At 54.2% G+C, this 17,478-nt stretch overlaps 1 protein-coding gene across 1 annotated transcript; it reads right to left on the minus strand.

Moving 5' to 3' along the window:
* Window positions 1-847: 847 nt before the first annotated feature.
* On the minus strand, window positions 848-15,058 carry ROBO4 (roundabout guidance receptor 4). Its single transcript, XM_059183814.1, has 18 exons — window positions 14,901-15,058; window positions 13,988-14,317; window positions 13,602-13,759; window positions 13,304-13,424; window positions 12,922-13,049; window positions 12,593-12,821; window positions 12,221-12,333; window positions 11,347-11,515; window positions 11,001-11,183; window positions 10,846-10,888; window positions 8,065-8,201; window positions 7,681-7,944; window positions 4,197-4,304; window positions 3,872-4,010; window positions 3,493-3,738; window positions 2,977-3,335; window positions 1,561-1,767; window positions 848-1,423 (listed from the first exon to the last, which is right to left on the minus strand). Exons 1-18 carry the CDS (start codon window positions 14,968-14,970, stop codon window positions 1,413-1,415), a joined length of 3,015 nt encoding a protein of 1,004 aa, XP_059039797.1. The 5' UTR covers window positions 14,971-15,058; the 3' UTR covers window positions 848-1,412.
* Between the last annotated feature and the right edge of the window lie 2,420 nt (window positions 15,059-17,478).

Consider the following 17,478-nt stretch of genomic DNA (forward strand, 5'->3'; position numbering starts at 1 on the left):
CAGGAAGCTGAAAGAAAAACAAAATCCAAAAAAGGAAAAGCAAATCGAGAGGAACGGATATGTATCCAGAGCCCAAGGATTTGTCATCCTGAGACTGAGACACCCCAGCCCAGGCTGGCCTGGGGAAGTAGTTCCGGCAGCTCTGTGTCCCCCAGGCCCTTCCTCACTTGGCCTGTGAGTTCAGAGTGGTCTTCAGTTAGAGCAGCTTAGGTCTGGGGGCTAGCACCCCTTTCAGGGCCTGCTTCCTGATTGACCCTCCTTAAGGGCGTCCTCCTGTGGCCCCTGGTCTTGCTCAGGAGCACTGTCCCCCCAAAACTTGTGTGTTCTGCCCCTGCCTTTCCCACCCCATTAGAAAGACAGGCCCCCATCTGCCCTTCCAGAACCTTCTGTGGCTCTGGCCCTGGCAGTCTGGCTCCATTGCTCTGTTCTATTGTTTCGTCTGAAGGTTGTTCACTAGATAGCCATTACAGGTGGTTCTACCTACTTTGCCTATTTTAAGAAACCCTCTGGTCTTAACCATCTGGGACTGGTCTCTGGGGAGGGGGGCTGGGACCACTGAAAGAAGGAGTTGTCTTCCCAGGACAAGTTGCAAAGACCAGCAGACCAGGGGAATCCAAAGGATGCGTGTAATTCTTCCCTCAATCACAGAACAGAACTAAATGTCTCTCCCTGAGTGCCAGTGAACCCCTGATCCCGTTCAAACTCAGAATTCTTCCCATATCTCCCGGTACCCTCCCCAAAATGACGCTCTGGGGAATGAGCTCACCGCACTCAAGTCATGACAGTTTTATGGTGGTCATAGAGTCCACAGTGCAAGGAAGGGGTTTGCCCCCCATTTTCCCACCTCCCTTCTTTCAGCTCCCTCGCTGGATCCATGCTGGCCCCTCTGCCTGGGTAGCTAGGAAGGGGCTCACCCCTCCAGTGCTGGTCAGTGCGTCCTCCTTCCTTCTTCTACCAGGTGTGGCTGGGGGAGAGGTGAGCCTGGGGGAATGAATGGACCCCTCCTGAGAGGGGTGGCTCTGTACAGCTCCTTTCCCTCCTGCCTGTCCCACAAGCTGCTGCTGTCCTCTGGGTAGACCTCTGGCTCCCCTATCTCCCGTGGTTCAAGTGGGTGGGGAGCTTTGGGGATAAGGCCGCTTCTCAGGCCAGAAGACCTGGTTGTGGGATGGACGGAAGGAGGAGAAAGCAAGGGCGAGGAGTCAGGTCTCGATGACCTTTGGCTCCTTAAGGACTCTGGGTCTACTTTGTGCTTATTTTGTTTTGCTTTCATCTGTTTTCACAATCCCCGAAGGAGGAGAACTCTCCAGGAGGCCGGGCAAGCTGGTCCCCCAGCTGCAGAGACGCACAGGCCAAGACTGACACTCCATGGCGGGGGGTGGTTTGATTTTCTTCTTGGTGGTCTTGGGCACACTTCATGAGGAGTCTGTGGGGGAAGTCCAAGGGGAGTGGAGTTACCTGGCTGCTCCCTCTCTCCTGCCCAATAGCCTGGACTCCCTCCTGGCCCCTCCCTAGAATCCCTAGGTCAAGGTCACCCCACCAGCTCAGGAGACAGACACTTACTGGCAGCCTTGGGCTCAGGACAGCCATGCTGACTTCTTCGGGAAGAGATCCGAGAGTCGGGGGGCCAAGGAGGCAGGCCTCTTCCCAGCTGCTGGCTGCGGTGGTTCTCCATGTCCTCTAGCCAGTCTGACCTCCACTCCCACAGCGGCAGGGAGAGGGTGGAGGTCAGGTAGAGGTCATCCCGGGGGGAGGGAGGTGAGGAGGCATCTGTCAGGGAGGGTAGATTTATTTGGAGATGGCTAACCTTCACTCTGAGGGACCAGGTTAGGGCAGAAGGCTTAGGGCCTGCTTAAGGCATACTCTCAACCCAAAAGATAATTTAGCCCCAACTCGGCCCATTATTTCTGGGGGCCATTGGGTCCGATGGTTTCTTTAGAGAGAATAGTTCGAGCTGTTTCCTCCTAGCCCAGCTCTGGCCTTCTATCCGTACTGTCACCCTTCATCCCCCGGCCCCCACCCCAGGCATCTCTCTTTTCTTTCTGTCCTGGATAATCCTTGCTTTCCCATTTACCACAAGCCTGGTTGTTTTTCCTGGAGGCAAAGGGTAGAGTTAAGGTTCATAAGGTGGGGATAGGGTGTCTGACAGAGTATATGAGGAAGAGGGGACGCCTGGGTGGCTCAATCCATTAAGCGTCTGCCTTCAGCTCAGGTCATGATCCCAAGGTCCTGGGATTGGACCCTGCATCGGGCTCTCTGCTCAGAGAGGATCCTGCTTCTCCCTCTGCCTGCCACTCCCCCTGCTTGTGTTCTCTCTCTCTGATGAATAAATAAAATCTTTTAAAAAAAAAAGGGGGGGGAGGGGCACAGGGAGCGCTGAACTACTGTCTGTTGACATGGAGATAATGGTCCCACTCTGCTCGACAGGTGAGGTTCTCCTCACCCCGATCACAGACAGGGCAAGAGGAAGGGTTTGTAAGCATAGCAGGGGGTAAGAGAGAAAAGAAAAGAACTTCCTATAGTGAGGAGGATCTAGAACGGTGGGTTAGAGTGAATAGAAGAGGTGGGAGCAATCTTTCCCAGAGACCAACATCTGGGTTAGGAGGAGGAATCTGGAGGGAGGGCAAGGGGCCATGCAATTGGCTGCTTCTGGGCTTTAGCCTTGATCATTTTGTCCTTGTTCTATGGGTGACCTTGGGCAAGTTAAAAAGCCTGATTGATTTATAGTTCCCTCATTTGGAAAAGAAAGATAAAGAATATTCCTTATTCTTCATAGAGTTGTTAATATTGAATGTATATAAAGCACTTATCCTGGGGCCGGGGACATAGTAATCATTCAATAAAAGCTCGCTGTTTTAAGGATAACCACAAAGACAATGTTAGGAAGCCTTGCCTCTTGGGGAAAAGGCTGGATTCTTCCAGGAGCTGTGTCTGTTCCAAGGGTGGAGGTGAGAAGTGAGGCAGGGTGATCTCACATACCCGTGAAGACGCAGTCCACCTCCCTGGGCTCCAGACCAAAGCCAAAGCTGTCCACGGCCATTGCCAGGGCCCGGGCGAAGTGGGCATCAGCGAGGAAGGAGCCATCCGAGGAGCTGACCAGGCTGGCTCTGGCGCTGGGGGCGTTGTCCTCGGAGGCAGAGCCCCAGCCGTTGGCCAAGGAGCCCTCACTGGGGGTGGGGGTGGAGCAGGGCCGGGGCGGGCACAGCAAGCCCCTCACTTCGGACCCCACGCCTCCTCCAGCCCTGCCCACATCTGCTAGCTCTGAGGCCGTCGGGATGCTGATGTAGCCATAGGTGACAGGGGGGGAAGGAGCCCTGGGCACAGGAGAGACACTATTCCTGGAAAAGACACAAAACGGAGACAGGACCAAGGTTGGGGTGGGCAGGCTGGCATCAGGGAAGCATTCCCGGTGAGAGAGGGCGGGGCCGGGGAGAGAGAACCATACTCCTGCTGCAGCTTATCCCCTAGTCCTTTGGTCTCCCTCAGGGAACTCACCTGGGGGTCTCCTCGCCCTCACTGAGCTCCAGGCACAGGGCCACCTCCTCAGGAGTCAGCACACTGTCCTGATCCTCCCCCAGGGACGACAGTGAAGAACTGGACAGACGACTGGACTCTGGGCTGGGACCAGACAGGGAAGAGGCCTGGGGGCTGGAGGGGCTGGGGGGACTGGAAGAGATCAGGACTGGGAGGGGGGCTGCTGGCAGTGGGAGGGAGGAAGGCACTTGGGGCTCTGCAGAGTGCCTGATCAGGGTAAGAGAATGATGGGTGGTTAGTGCAGCCCAGTCCATCCTCCCCCAACCCCCATCAGAGATCAGCAAACGCCCCTCACACGCCCAGTCCCCCAGCCCTGCTTCCTGACCCCATGCCCTCTTACTGCGTCTGCTGACTCTGAGCAGGGGTTCCATGAGAAGTGAGGGGTGCTGGGGGGAGAGGCCGTGAAGCCAGCTCTTTGGAGGAGCTGAGAAGCTGCGGTCCTAGGGCCCTCCAGGCCACCAGAGCCTGGGGCATAGCTCCTGGGAAACAATAGCCTGGGGGTGAGTCTGGAAGAACCCCCATCAGCCCCAGACCCCACCCCCAGCTTCCTGTCCCCACACCCCACCTCTCCAGGCTCCTCAGAGGCCAGAACAGCCACCTGCCAGGGCTGCGGGCCCCTACACCCTGCCTCACCCTCTCATTTCCCTTTTCGGGCCTCTTCTCACCCGGGCTTTGGGAAAGGTTCTTGGAGCCTCTATTCCCCAGCTCCCAGGCCCAGAGCTCCAGAGGGCGGCCAGCCCGGAGGGGCGGGGAGCTGTTGGCTTGCTGCAGCTCTGCAAGAGACAGTCGGGGGGGCGGGGAGGGGAGCCAGGGTGGGCCTTTCAGACTCCAACCACAGGCTCTATCTTCAGCCCAACATTCAGCTAAGCTTTAGAGTCCCTGAACCCAGAGAAAAGAGGGAAGAACCTCCTTCCACCCTCTCCACCCTCATCCAGGCAGCTATGATAAGGGAGGAAGGTAGTACTAGGCTTGGAGTCAGAAGACCTGTACTCAGAGCCCAGCTCAGTTCCATGGCTGCTGTGTGACCTCAGGGATATCCATTAACTTCTGTGAGCTTTGGTTTCATTTGGGAACACTCGGTCAAATGATAATTTTGCCAATTTTAATTTATTTATAAAAACAGATTGGGAATTTCTGGTGCCTAAAAGAGACTTCGACCATTGTATTTTCCTTATAGTATACATTCCAATCTTCCTGATCTCTATACCCTCACATTGCTACTTCTTTCAGGAATTTTGGCCCTGTGAAGACAAATATCCCTTCTTTTCTTGGAGAGAATCTGTTAATTTCCATCTCTCACAATACAAATATCTTGCATGGTTCTGGACCCTGCCCTGAGAAACCCGAGTAGATCTCACTTGGGAAGAAGTGTTGGATTGTCAAGTTGAGCCAAGTGGGTGAGACAAACCTGCACATGCTGGGTGTAACAGGAAAGAGTCAGCAGAGAAGAAGAGGACCTCTAGAATAGGAAGAAGTGTTGGTCTCACCAGGGGAGGCAAAGCCCTGCCCATAGATATTTGGTAATATTTGTTGAAAGAAAGAGCAAATGGATGGATAATATCAGAGATGAAGATGTCAGCACAAGGTGAGAAGAATCACAAGATGGCGGCTACCATTTGGCTCACTTGGCCCCTTAAGAGATAGGGCTCTGAGTGAACCGTGACAGTGGAGAAGCTGAGGTAACTGAAGAAAAAGACCCAGCTGTGTGCAGTGACCGAAGAGCATGCTTCTTGGTCAGGCCAAACCAGAAGTGAACCAAAAGGGTAATCGAGGGAAGAGAGTTCCCCAAGACCAGAAACCAGGAAAATAGCAAGGGAAGGGAAAAAGAAGCAGCCTTCAGATTAGTGTCATAATCAGAAACTCAGTTAGGAAAAGGGTTCCTTCCTTGGCAAAACCAGAGACCAGGCAGGACCCTTAGGCAGAGTTGTCTAGTCAGTCCGATCTCAAAGATTTGGAGGTCACCATGGGCAGCTTCAGAGCAGGACGAGATCAAGGCTATGGCATTCACCAAGACTATCTGGACCCTGGGAATCCATGTACAGTGGCCAGACCTTCTGAGCCACTGGGATGAAAACCCACACAATGGCTAGACTTCCTCCATCAAAATTTCCTTTTGTTCCTAGGCTGCTTTGTTTTTTAAATTTATTTCCTTTATTTGTTGTGTGACCTAGGGAGTCCTGGAGGCCAACTTCAGGTGCTCTAACTCTGCTCTCAACAGCTTTGTCTCGTCTAGTTCTGGCTTCCTGAATAAGCTCAGAAAAGGGGACACGTGTTGGTTGGTTGGTGTGGACAAGGAAGAGGAAAGGCCAGTCCTAGAAAAGGCCACTTTTGTCCCAGCCTGTTCTATTTCCTCTAAAGGATTCCCATCACAAAAGCTTTCCACCATACTTGCAATCACTTAGATTTTAGTTTTTAGTGTTATTGGAGCCAAGTGTGCGATAAAAATGTTATCAAGATGAGGTCAGATCTCATTGGGCATACCTGAATGGCAATAAATATTTGTTTGAATTCATTCAGTGTTTAGGACAAAATATAATGGACGAAACATGAGAGAGTGCAGTTGTGGTGGAGAAAAAAACCCAACTAAGGTCAAATAATAAGAAAAAAGGAATAATGATGTCAAGGGGAATAGCGGGGCACTGAGAAATCTTGCCAGTGTCAGAAGACAAAGAATCCTCAGTCTTTTGGACTCAGGGACAGCAATAGAGCCAATTTCATGGCTCTGGACAAGACCATGGCATGGTCTTGCTGCTGCTGGGGTCCCGGGAACTGGAGGTGGGCCACTGAGTGTCCCCGGTGCAGGAGAGCTGCTGTGGTTGACCAGTGGGGCTGGGGTCAGGAGACATAGGCTGGAATGGGGACCAAAGCCTCATCCCAGAATTGGAACCTGTCTTAAGAATTGGCTATAGAAAACTACTCACTTCCCCCCACCCCCACCCCAGTAGTATTAATGTTCTAGAATGTGCTATACGTCATATCCAAGTCAGTATAGTTCTCCATGGGAAGGCGGGTTTTTAAAGGGGACTTTTTCAACCCCTTTTTAGCGGCTATTTCATTACCACCTAGAATTTCTAATACTATAGTTCTGAGGCAGTGCTGGAAAGAATGCCAACTTTGTTAATATTTAGAGTCATAAAATTCTGGACACTGGACAAGGTCTTAATTACTCTGAATCCATCTTTGTCTTCATGAAAGTTGGATTATATCCACTTAAAAAAAAAAGAATTGGCTGTAGGACATTTGTAAGGCTTACTAATCAGCACAGAAGGCGCACGAAGACAGCAGGTGGAGTGCAGACCAGTGTTCAGCAAGGGGAGAAAATAGTCAGTGTTAGAATAGAATCCCTCAGGGGTGCTCCCAGAGGGTGGCCTTGAGAAGCGGGCTACTTTGGCTTCAAATTGGAGTTCAGCAGCTTACAGCTTGTGGGATTTTGAACAAGATACTCATTTCTGATCCTCTTTCCCCATCAGCAAAATTAGAGAAATATTACCTAGCCAAAAGGTTGGAAGCTGTTTTTAAAGGAAATAACAAACACGTATAAGTCACCTAACATATAGTAGTTGCTGAAGAAAGAGACCCTGATTTTTTCTGTCTTTGGGAAGGCAAAGCTGGTAGGCAGAAGTCAGGAGAGATATCCAGGCAGAAAGGAATTACTCACTCTTTTCTGGAAAGTGAGTTGGGAGTCAGTGTCTGGGGAGGCCCCAGGCATAGTGCACAAGGAGATGAGGTCACTCTAGCACTGGTCACATGCTTTCAGGTTCTAATGTTGCTTATATGCTGGTCAGCCGCTCTCCTTAGACTCTGAGACCTTAGATGGCAATAGCCATCTCTCGTGTCCCCACGGCTGGCTTACAGTGGTGCTTATGAAATGTTGGCCAACTTCAAACAAATACCGAAGTCGGGCCCACGACTGCTGTGGCCAAGCGGAAACAGAGCCCAGCCTAAAGAAAAGCAGAGGCCGGCACAGCCCTCCCTAAGTGCTCTGGTGATAGTGGGGAGACCCTGTGTGCACCAGGACAGGACTGGAAGCCACCAGTGGGATACAGCCCACATCCAGCTGCGAGGCCCCCAGGCCACGTCCCACCACATTCCCACTCCTATTCCCTCCTGCCACCTGCTCCAGGCTGTGTCTCGCCTGCCCATCCTTACCCTGCTTCTTTTTGGCCTTCCAAGCCTCTGCAGGGGCCAGAGGCAAGCGGGGGGAAGCGAGGCCCCTGCGGCTGCACAGGCTGTCTGGACTGGGCCAGGGGCTGGAGAGTCGGGCCAGCTGGGGTGGGAGACGCCTGACAGCTGGGGTCTTGGGGCTTGGCCGAGCTGGGGGACCGGGAGGCAGCTCAGCGATGAGGGAACCATAGAAAGTACTGGTGTCGGGAAGCAGGGGCACGCCAGGGCTGCGGGGATCCCAGGAGATCACTGTGGTAGCAACGACAGGAAGAATTATGGTGAGTGCATCCCACCCTGCGACCCCCACGCCTGGCCCTGGGGTCCCCCTGCTCCCCAGCTGGGCCCTGGCCCCCCACTGGGCATGCTCACAGGAGCCACGACAGTCTAGTGGATCCCGGCGGTCCACTCCCAGCCTGCTGCTGAGGCTGCTGCTGCTGCTCAGGTCCCGAGAGCCCGAGGTGGAACGCCAAGTGTCTGCCAGCCAAGGGGAGTCGCTGTGATCCATCCTGGGGCAATGGAGGGTGGGGATGGAGCAGGAGAAAAGGGGGGAATCGAGAACATAATTGGCCAAGACCTCCAGCTCAGAGGGGAGCCAAGGGGTCAGTAGAGCTTTATTCTCCCTGCTCGCTAGCCCTTCACAAACTCCTGAAGATCTCTGACCTGGTGGCCCGAACTTAGTGGTCTTTTCTTATCCTGGGATCAGGGGGAGTCCAGGTGGCCCAGAACCAGGAGGCAATGAAGAGGGACAGCTATGTGCCCAGACAAAGAGGACACAGATGTGGGGGCAGACAAACCCACTGTAAAAATCCCCGTCTGCCTCAGCCTAGCTGTGTAGCCCTGGGCAGCGAGGTCTACTAGCCTCTTGAAGCCCTGGTTCCTTATCTGTAAAAGGCCACGAAATAAAGATTTCCATATAAGGCTGATATTGTGAGTTGAAATGAGGAAATGTGAGATCACTCAGCTAGGAGCAGGAGTTTGCTACATGAATGTTGCCTTTCTCTGTCTAGTTGGTTTCCTTTTGAACTGGATGCCCTGCTGGTTGCCGGAGTAATCTTTCAAGAATAGGGATCAGAACAGAGCAATTCTCTGCTCTTCAGTGGCTCCTGATTTACCAGGATAGAGCCCAGCTGCCTAGCACGGCTAACAGGGCTAACAGACCCCTTGGTGGGGCCTCCAGCTCCCTAACCTTATCCTTTACTCTGACCCCTCATGCACCCTATGTCCCAGCCAGAGCAAATGGCTATCACAGGGGAACTATGACCATAGCCAGCTAGTCCTTGCTGCTCCTTTCCCCTTCCCCTTCTTACCGTTAGGGTAAACATAGAACCTTCCTCCCATGTTCCCCCACCCTACCCTGCCTCCACGTATCTTGTACATGTTCCTGCATTTCTTTTCTTTTCCTTTCTTTCTTCTCTTTTCTTTTTTAAAGATTTATTTATTTGAGAGAGAGTGAGAGCAAGAGCAGGGGTTGGGGCAGAGGGAGAGGGAGAAAGAAACTTCAAGCAGATTCCCTGCTGAGTGCAGAGCTAGATCCCCTAACCCCAGAGACCATGACTTGAGCTTTAATTAAGAATTGGTTGCTTGGGGCGCCTGGGTGGCTCAGTGGTTTAAGCCTCTGCCTTCGGCTCAGGTCATGATCTCAGGGTCCTAGGATCGAGCCCCACATCGGGCTCTCTGCTCAGCGGGGAACCTGCTTCCCCCTCTCTCTCTCTCTGCCTGCCTCTCTGTCTACTTGTGATCTTTGTCTATCAAATAAATAAATAAAAATCTTTATTAAAAAAAAAAGAATTGGCTGCTTAACCAACTGAACCACCTGGTCATCCCCATGTGTTTCTGCGTTTCTAACACCAGATTGCCTTCCTATAGGCGCACGGCTGTCTCCCTGCTTAGAGGGAGAGTTCCTGGTGGGTAGAGCCTGTGCTAAAGAAATGAAGAGACAGAACAATCAAAACGGAATCCCTCTGGGGCGCCTGGGTAGCCCAGGCAGTTAAGCGTCTGACTCTGGGTTTCTGCTCAGGTGACCTGAGCTCAGGGCTCTGAGCTCAAGCCCCATGTGAGGCTCTGCACTTAGCGTAGAGCCTGCTTAAGACCCTCTCTCCCTCTGCCCCTCCCCCCATCTCATTTTATCTCTCAAGTAAGTCTTTAAAAAAAAAAAAAAAAAAGAATGGAATCCCTCTCAAACACAAGGGATAATGTCCCAGGGTATCCAAGGGCTCCAGGGTAGAGCAGACAAAGCCCAGGAAGTAGCTGGAAAACAAAGGCCAGCGAGCACAGAATAACGAATAATGCAGGAATAGGGCCCAGTTAGCTTGAAACCTTGCTCTAGGCTGAGACACTGACTGCAAAACGGTAGCCCGAGGGCTGGATGTGCCCAGCCCAGAGCAGGTGTTTGATAAATTTCTGTTGAAAGATGCAGAGTTGGAATGTAAAGCCCTTCAGAGGAAATCCATTGAGATAAAGAGCAGGAGCAGGTGGGCAGAGAGTTGAAGTGGTTATTTAGTGTAGAACTCAGCCAATAAGACAAAAAAGGATGTTTTCTTTCTTAGCATCATGTCTTACAGCTGCAGACTTGCTTTAGCAGCCAAAGACCCTTGGAGCAGGTGTACCTGCCTGCGGACCCTGATACTGAGAATCGAGTGAGGAGGGAGAAGCAAGACCGTAGGGGCAGAGCGCCCTCTGCTGGAATTGTGGGTGATTACTGTGACCGAGAGATCCCTCAATACGTAGATGATCTGAATGCAAAGGCACTGTGAGGTAGACACCAAGTACACAGAGAAAATGTATATGGGTCTTCCCGTGCTAGGTATTCCCCACATAGCAGAACGAGTCAGCAGGAGAGTCTAGCAAGTATTAGTGAGAGGTGGGGACAAGCACACCGATTAAGCTTGGGGTGTTACTAGCTGAGTGACCTCGAGCAAAGTCACTCAAGTCAGGAGTCTCGGTTTACTCAACCATCAAGTGGGGTGATAGGAACATAAATGAAAGAGAAATTAATTCTCCCTTGGAGTTCGGGAGAGCTTTGCGTAGTAGGGTCTCAAAGTGCAGTGGTGGCAGTAGGAGAGATAATATTCTATCCATTTCTCCATCCCTGCTCCACTGTCCCTTGGCCCTTGCCCTTGCCACACCTCCAGCCCCTCCCCCATCTCTCACCTGTGCTTTAGGATGGCGTCCTCACTGGTGTATCTGTACAGACCTGGGAGAGGGTGAAAGGAAGGCTAGATCCAGAGTGTCCAGCACCAGGCCTGAGCTCTAAACCCCTGTATTGTTCGGCCTCGACCTCTTGGGCGTCCATCGCCTCCTCTCACCTGGGCCCAGGTGCACCCCAGCTCGGCGCCGGCGGTGGACACACACGGCGGTGCCCAGCAGCAGCAGCCAGAGCAAAACACCCCCACCAGCTATCACTTCTGGCCGCTTCAAGGTGGCCCGCAGCTGCTCCAGGGTCCAGGGACCATCCCTGAGTTCTTGGGTGGCTCGTTCCATGGTCCGCTCTGTTCAGGGATGTGAGCTCAGTGGGCAGGGCGGGTTGGGTGATGAGAGTGGGGCAGGGGTGGGGTGACAAGGGTGGGGCAGGGGTGAGATGAGAGTGAGGGGAGAGGAAGGTGGGAAGGGGGGCTCACAGGGTATGGGTGGGCTTGTGGGCACTGGCCTCACCTAAAAGGAGGCAGACAGGGCTACTGGGGGGCCCAGTCCCGGCGCCGGTGACAGCAGCCACTTGCATGCAGTAGGAACCTGGCTTTCGGGTGGCAATCTCCAGCTGGGTCTGCTCACCCGCCACTGTCCAATTGGCTAGGGGCAGTGAAGTGTTGCCTAGGCTCCAGACCTGAGGCACAAGCAGAGGTCAGCACTTATCCCCCTGCTCCATCTTAGGAGCTGAAACCTTCATCTCTGGGCATGTGACCACCCTGCCCTGCTGCTTGCCTGGGGACCTTCCGTGTGCCCCGTACGGCGGTACTTCCTATTCCTCTCTCTGTGCAGAGTGAGAGAGACTTCTCTCTAGCCTGACAGAAACAGGACCAAGGCAATCCGCTAAAATAGACACCCTGCCGTGGTTCCCAACCTTCACTATGCTTTAAGGTCCCTGGGAGGGTTTGCTAAAAATCCAGGTTTCTGGATCCCCGAGTTTCTGATTCACGGAGCCTGCCAGGGAAGGACTCAAGGATGTGCGTTTCTAACACGTCAGGCGCTGCTGTTTCTGGTCCCAAAACCACATTCTGAGGCTACTGGCTTAGAAGGTGGGAGTCAGACATGGCCTGGTTTGATTCCTGCTCTGTTTCCCACACCCGTGACCTTGGCCTCACTTTCTGTGTCTGGAACGTGGGGCTAATAACCTGGGATGGACTGTGAGCCAAAAAGGAGATCAGGTAGGAAAGGGCTTGGCAGGGTCCGGCAAACCCTGGCTCAGTAGCAGTGAGTGTCCCTTGCTTCTCTGCGGGGGGCGGGGGGGAGGGCGATTCCCAGCGCCCCAAGCAAGGGTGTGAAGGGTGCCAGAGAAGAGGGATGTCCTGGTAGGACCAGAAGGATGTACCTGGTAGCCCCGGATGATGCCATTGTGGTTTTCAGCAGGTGGTGGGACCCAGCTCACAAGGACACTGCTGTTGCCAGGTTTTAAGGTCACCTCCTGGGGAGGGGCACTGGGCACTGGAGTGGGGGAAGAGAGGCTGTAAGGGATGGTGAAGGAGGGGACTCCAGGAAGTAGAGCTGGGACAGGGATGCGGTCACAGACCACGCTGATAAGAATGAGAGCTTCCTGCAGCTCAGCTTGCTGGCCACACAGCAGAAGGGAGTCGGGGAGTAAGACCCACCATCCCCCCAGACTAGAGTGGGACAGTCCAGGGGCCCCCAGACAGCAAGGGGCCAGCCAGTATCCTGCTGAGTCCTGCGGGCATCTGTCTCTGACCTTGCTCGGGCAGCCTCAGGAGCAGCACGTTGCTTTCAGGGCCTTGAGCCCGGCCGGAGGATGGTCTCACTTTGAACTCGTAGTCTTGGCCCCAGAGGAGGCCTCCAAGCTCCGCACTCTGCCAGCCGGCCAGCAGGGCCTCTGCCCATGGAGCTCCCGGGCCTCCTGGGGCCGTCTGGACCCTGAACAGGGCTGTGTAGGACTGAGCAGGTGCGGCAGGGCCGCTTACCTGGGAGACAGTCCAGAGGAAGGATGGGAGTCAAGGGGGTTTATGACCAGTTCTTCCTTGAGCTCTGGACAGGCACCCACTCCTAGGTCCTGGGCCTTACCTTCCAGCTGAGCCACACTGCGGGCTCAGGCCTGGTGCTCTTTGCTGGGTCTGGGTTCAGCAAAGTCACATTTTCCAGCTGAATGTGCACAGCCAGCAGCTCCAGAGGCTCCTTATACTTTTGGGGCTCTGTGGGGAGCAGAGGGCTGGTCTGGGGCCTATAGGCCAGAGTGATGAGACTGAGGAGTGAAACATCCCCCAGACGTGGAACAACCACAATTCCCAGGTTTCCCAGTCTAGAGCACTCCTATTTCTCCTCTAGATGGGTAACCTACCTTTAGATGGGGTCCCCATCACTCTGATCCCCATCCCAGGTTAATCTGCACATACCCTCAGCCCAGCCCAAACAAGGCCCTACCTTGAGCTGACCACCCTCGCCTTACCCTGGACAGATACCCTGGCTGCCCGGCTCTCCCGCCGTCCTGCACTGTTGGTGGCCACACACATATAGGTCCCCGCGTCGCTCTTCTCTGCTCTTGCCAACTGCAGGGAGCCCCTGGAGACCTGTCAAGGCCAAGTGCTTTGTGGAGTCTTCCATGTGGGGAGGGGCTCTGATGGGGGAGGGCAGCTTAGGCCCCTCCTCAAATGCTGCAGGGCACAGGGGGCAGGGGCAGGTCTCCCTCCAGGTGTGCCCCATTCCGCTCAGGACCGGAGAAAGTACGGGAAGGGGGCCACACTTACCGTGTGCCGCCCTGGCTGTAGGTTCAGGGGTTTGCCATCCTTCCACCAGGAGACTGTGGGCTCTGGGAGGCCCCGGGGCGGCCCACAGTCCAGAACCATTGGCTCACCCACTGTGGCCACTGTATCCTGAGGCTGGGTCTGGAAATCCTCCCGAAGATCTGCAGGGATGATGGAGGGTCGGCAGGGGGGCCCTGCCTCGGTGCCTCCCACGACACTCGCCCCATTCGGCTTTACCCACATTTTCACTGCCCTGTGTTCACTCTTCACAGCCCCCCACCTCAGTTCCCCCAGCCCAGGCCTTCCCTCACAGACGAGCCCCCAGGTACCCTCAGCTCGGGCCTCAGGCCCCAGGTGTGCCCCGCCCTGCACCCCCCACCAGGCCTTACTAGCCGCAGACAGCCGAGCGCCTCTGCTGACCACTGTGCCCAGCCGGTTGCTGGCCTCGCAGGCGTAGACACCCAGGTCTGCGGATAGGGCCTGATCGTTGTGGGCACGTCCGGAGGCCAGGGGCCGCCGCAGCAGGAGGGTTCCATCAGGCAGGAGGTGGTGGACGTCTGGAGGGGCCATGCTCAGGGGCTGTCCATTCAGCAGCCAGCGGATGGTGGGAGGCGGCTGGCCTGAGGCTCGGCAGCTCATTTTGGCGGGGCCTGCGCCCTGGAGCAACTGGTCCTGGGGGTGGACTAGGATCTGGGGTGGGGAGTCCTGGGCCATGCCTCCTGCAAGGGAAAGGGGGGGTGGACTCCACTCTGACTACCAACGGGACCCCGCAGATCCCTGAACATCTCTTCTGCCTTCTCTTGTCTGAGATAACTTCTGATAACAACCTAGCAGGGAGGGGAGAGAGCTAGCACACAGGGCGTCCAGGCAGAGCTCTTAATCTGTCTTTTTTTTTTTTTTTTTTTTTTTTTTTTTTTTTTTTAAAGATTTTATTTATTTATTTGACAGAGAGAGATCACAAGTAGGCAGAGACACAGGCAGAGAGAGAGAGAGGAGGAAGCAGGCTCCCTGCTGAGCAGAGAGCCCGATGCGGGACTCGATCCCAGGACCCTGAGATCATGACCTGAGCCGAAGGCAGCGGCTTAACCCACTGAGCCACCCAGGCGCCCTTAATCTGTCTTTTTGTCTCTGTCTCATACATACATCGTCATCTTCACCATCCTTATCACCATCCCATCATTGTCCTCCTCTCTGGTCCCCCTACTGCAAAAGGGAAACAAAGGAGCAAGGGGGCCTCTTCTCCCCTGGGCCAGGCCTTGGATCAGGGGAGCAGGGTCTAGGAAAGGGGAGGGCCGCACTCACCCGTGACAAGCAGAAGCAGGAGAGGCAGGGGCCCCGGGGCCCCAGGGAGGCCTCCTCCTCCAGAGCCCATGGCTGCTCTCGGGCTCCTATCCTTGTCGGAGCGAGCACTTTGTACTGCTGCTCTGAGCTCGCAGCGGAGGGAAGGAGGGGCGGGGAGGGGTGGTGGTGGTTGTTTGTGACCGAGACTCTGCCCCAGGAGGGAAGCAGCTTTGAGGAAATTCATGCTTCCTGCCTGGCCCTCAGAGCCTTGGAGAACGGGGAGGAGACCAGCAGAGAGAAACTCTGGCCTTGACCCTCTAGCCATAACCCTGACTCCACCTCTGGCCCTAAGTTTTACCTTGGGGTCGAGTCTTTGATTTCCTAAAGGTGACCTTCACACTGACATAATTCCAAGCACAGCCTTCAGCCTCTATTTAAACCTTGATGCCAACCAATCCTAGTCCCTTGGCTCCAAGTGCTTCCCTTGCCACAGTGGAATGGAGACCCAGCAGTGGTGACTCAGGGCACCGCAGTGAGAAGCTGAGGGTAGGAAAAAAGTGGACCAAGGCAGCTAGGGGGAGGGTGGCAGGAGCATATTGTCGTGCAGTCCACGACCCCTAGGATAGGGAGGTGGGTAGGGCAGAAGATGGGAAGGCTTTAGGGGCTCCAGAACAAGTTGGGAGGTGCTCACGGTGTGTACCTACTTGGCTGGGAGACAAAGGAAATAAGCTGTGGGAGATCTTGGGCCAGCTCCTTCACCCTTGCAACTGGTAGGGTTTGTAATAGTAGGAATAATAGTGAAAGTCTCCACCTTGAGGGTTGGAGTAAGACTGAGATGTGATCCTGCATGAAATCACTTAGAACAGCACCGAATGCATTCTCAGTGACGGGTAAGCCTTAGCCAATATTGTTATTTATTTGTTTTTATGCACATGCCATCACTGAAACTATTCAAGCATCCTTGGCAGGTATCTTTCTCAGGGTCTTTCCAGCCCTGCAGCCTGGAAGCAAGCCTTGCAGCTTTTGAGCCTGCAATGTCTGCGCTCACCCTGCCGCTCCTCCCTGCCCCCTCCCCTAGAGAGACGCTGCTCTCCCCTCTCAGAGACCAGCTACTGTTTACAGGTCTCTTCCTCCCAAATCTGGAATCTCAGCCATTTCCTGGAGCTGTTCCCGGAAGGCCAAGGCCAGGCGCTGGGCCTCAGCGGAAGAGTGTCCAGTCTTTGTTCCCCATTGTTTCTGGCCAGCTCCTCTGTGGGGCCCCTAATACAACTGACTCCCTCCCTTCCTCTCCCTTCCCTGCCTGGCCTCAGCACCAGCCCCAGCTGTAGCCACAGCCCCAGGCCTCCTTCACCCCTCCCCTCTCCCCTCAAATGCAGACCAACACTGAGAAAGATAGTCAGAGCAAGAGATCACCCTAGTCTCTAGAAACTGGGCATTTCTAGCAGGTAAAGAGCCGACAGAGTGAAAGCAGCATAGTGAGAGAGCTGGAAGGTAGGAACTGGGGTTAGAGAGCAGCATCTGGTATTTCAGAAGTGCTATTTCAGAAGGGCAGTGACAAAGTCCGTGGCAGGAGCATAGGCGTCTGTGTGCCCAGCAGAGTGGAATACGTTTTACCGAGTCCAGGATCTAGGAGGCCAGAGTGATGAAGGAGGTATTCATGTGAACATTGAGGTCATCCAAGGACAAGACAAGGAAGGATGTTGTGGGACAGATGGATTTACTGTACCTACTGCCAACTTGGGATTTTTCTCGGGTCCAGAGCCCCCAAGTCCATCTGACCCCAGACTACCTGCTGTCGGTCATCTTTCTGTAGTCTCTTCTGCTTATCCATTGGACTTGGGGAGCCCAGCCAAGTTCTCTGCTCATGATTTGAACCAACTGGATCGTACTCAAATCTCTACAACTGATAAAGATGGTATAATAGGCCGGCAAGTCTCACAAGAATTCAGACTCATGGCTAGCCCTATCCTCAGGTACACAGTAGGGAGGGGTGCCTGTGCTGAACAGCAGGAATGGAGCTCCAGAAGGAAGCTACAGCAGCCTGAGGAGCTGCCCCAACTCCACAGTCACATTCCTTATCCTTGGAGATCGTGTGCAGCGTTCGCCTCCATTCCCAGACTCTGAAGAGCCAAGTGCTAAGAATTGGGCTTTCCTGGGAGACACTGAGACTCTCCTCACTCAGTCCAAGCATCCAGAGTTCTCAGAGATTGTGGAATGATGGCCAAGGGGACTTCCCAACAGTAAGGTGTGTCTGGATGGCTCCCAGGGATCATAGCGCTCATTTCCAGCAACCGCATCTCGCAACATCTGTGTTGTCTCATTTCCACACATTAAGAAAGAGCCAACAGCATGAGTCATGTGGATGAGGTTAGCCCATGGGGACTGTCTCCAGTTATTTCAAGGACGCGCTGCTCTGGGGCCAGTGACCAGTTTACACAGAATCTTCCTTCACCTCCCGGTTTTAGAGTTTTGTGTTTTTGTGAGTAATTCTTTAGTTGCTTGTAAAAGGGAAGAGAGGAGAGGAGTTAAGTGTCCTCCTGAGGGACCCTCCAGGGCACATGGTTTTCCACCTCTGGCTCCTGGCTCCTATGTTCTCTGA

Source organism: Mustela lutreola, chromosome 1, assembly GCF_030435805.1.
Source record: "Mustela lutreola isolate mMusLut2 chromosome 1, mMusLut2.pri, whole genome shotgun sequence".
In the NCBI taxonomy this organism is placed as follows: Eukaryota; Metazoa; Chordata; class Mammalia; order Carnivora; family Mustelidae; genus Mustela; species Mustela lutreola.

Excerpts from the sequence above, each read along its gene's own strand:
- ROBO4 (XM_059183814.1), bottom strand. The coding sequence starts at position 14,970 with ATGGGCTCTGGAGGAGGAGGCCTCCCTGGGGCCCCGGGGCCCCTGCCT. Across the intron at positions 12,822-12,921 it reads CAGTGTGGCTCAGCTGGAAG|GTAAGCGGCCCTGCCGCACC; the intron begins GTAAGGCCCAGG and ends ACTGTCTCCCAG. Across the intron at positions 8,202-10,845 it reads GACGCCATCCTAAAGCACAG|GATGGATCACAGCGACTCCC; the intron begins GTGAGAGATGGG and ends CCATTGCCCCAG.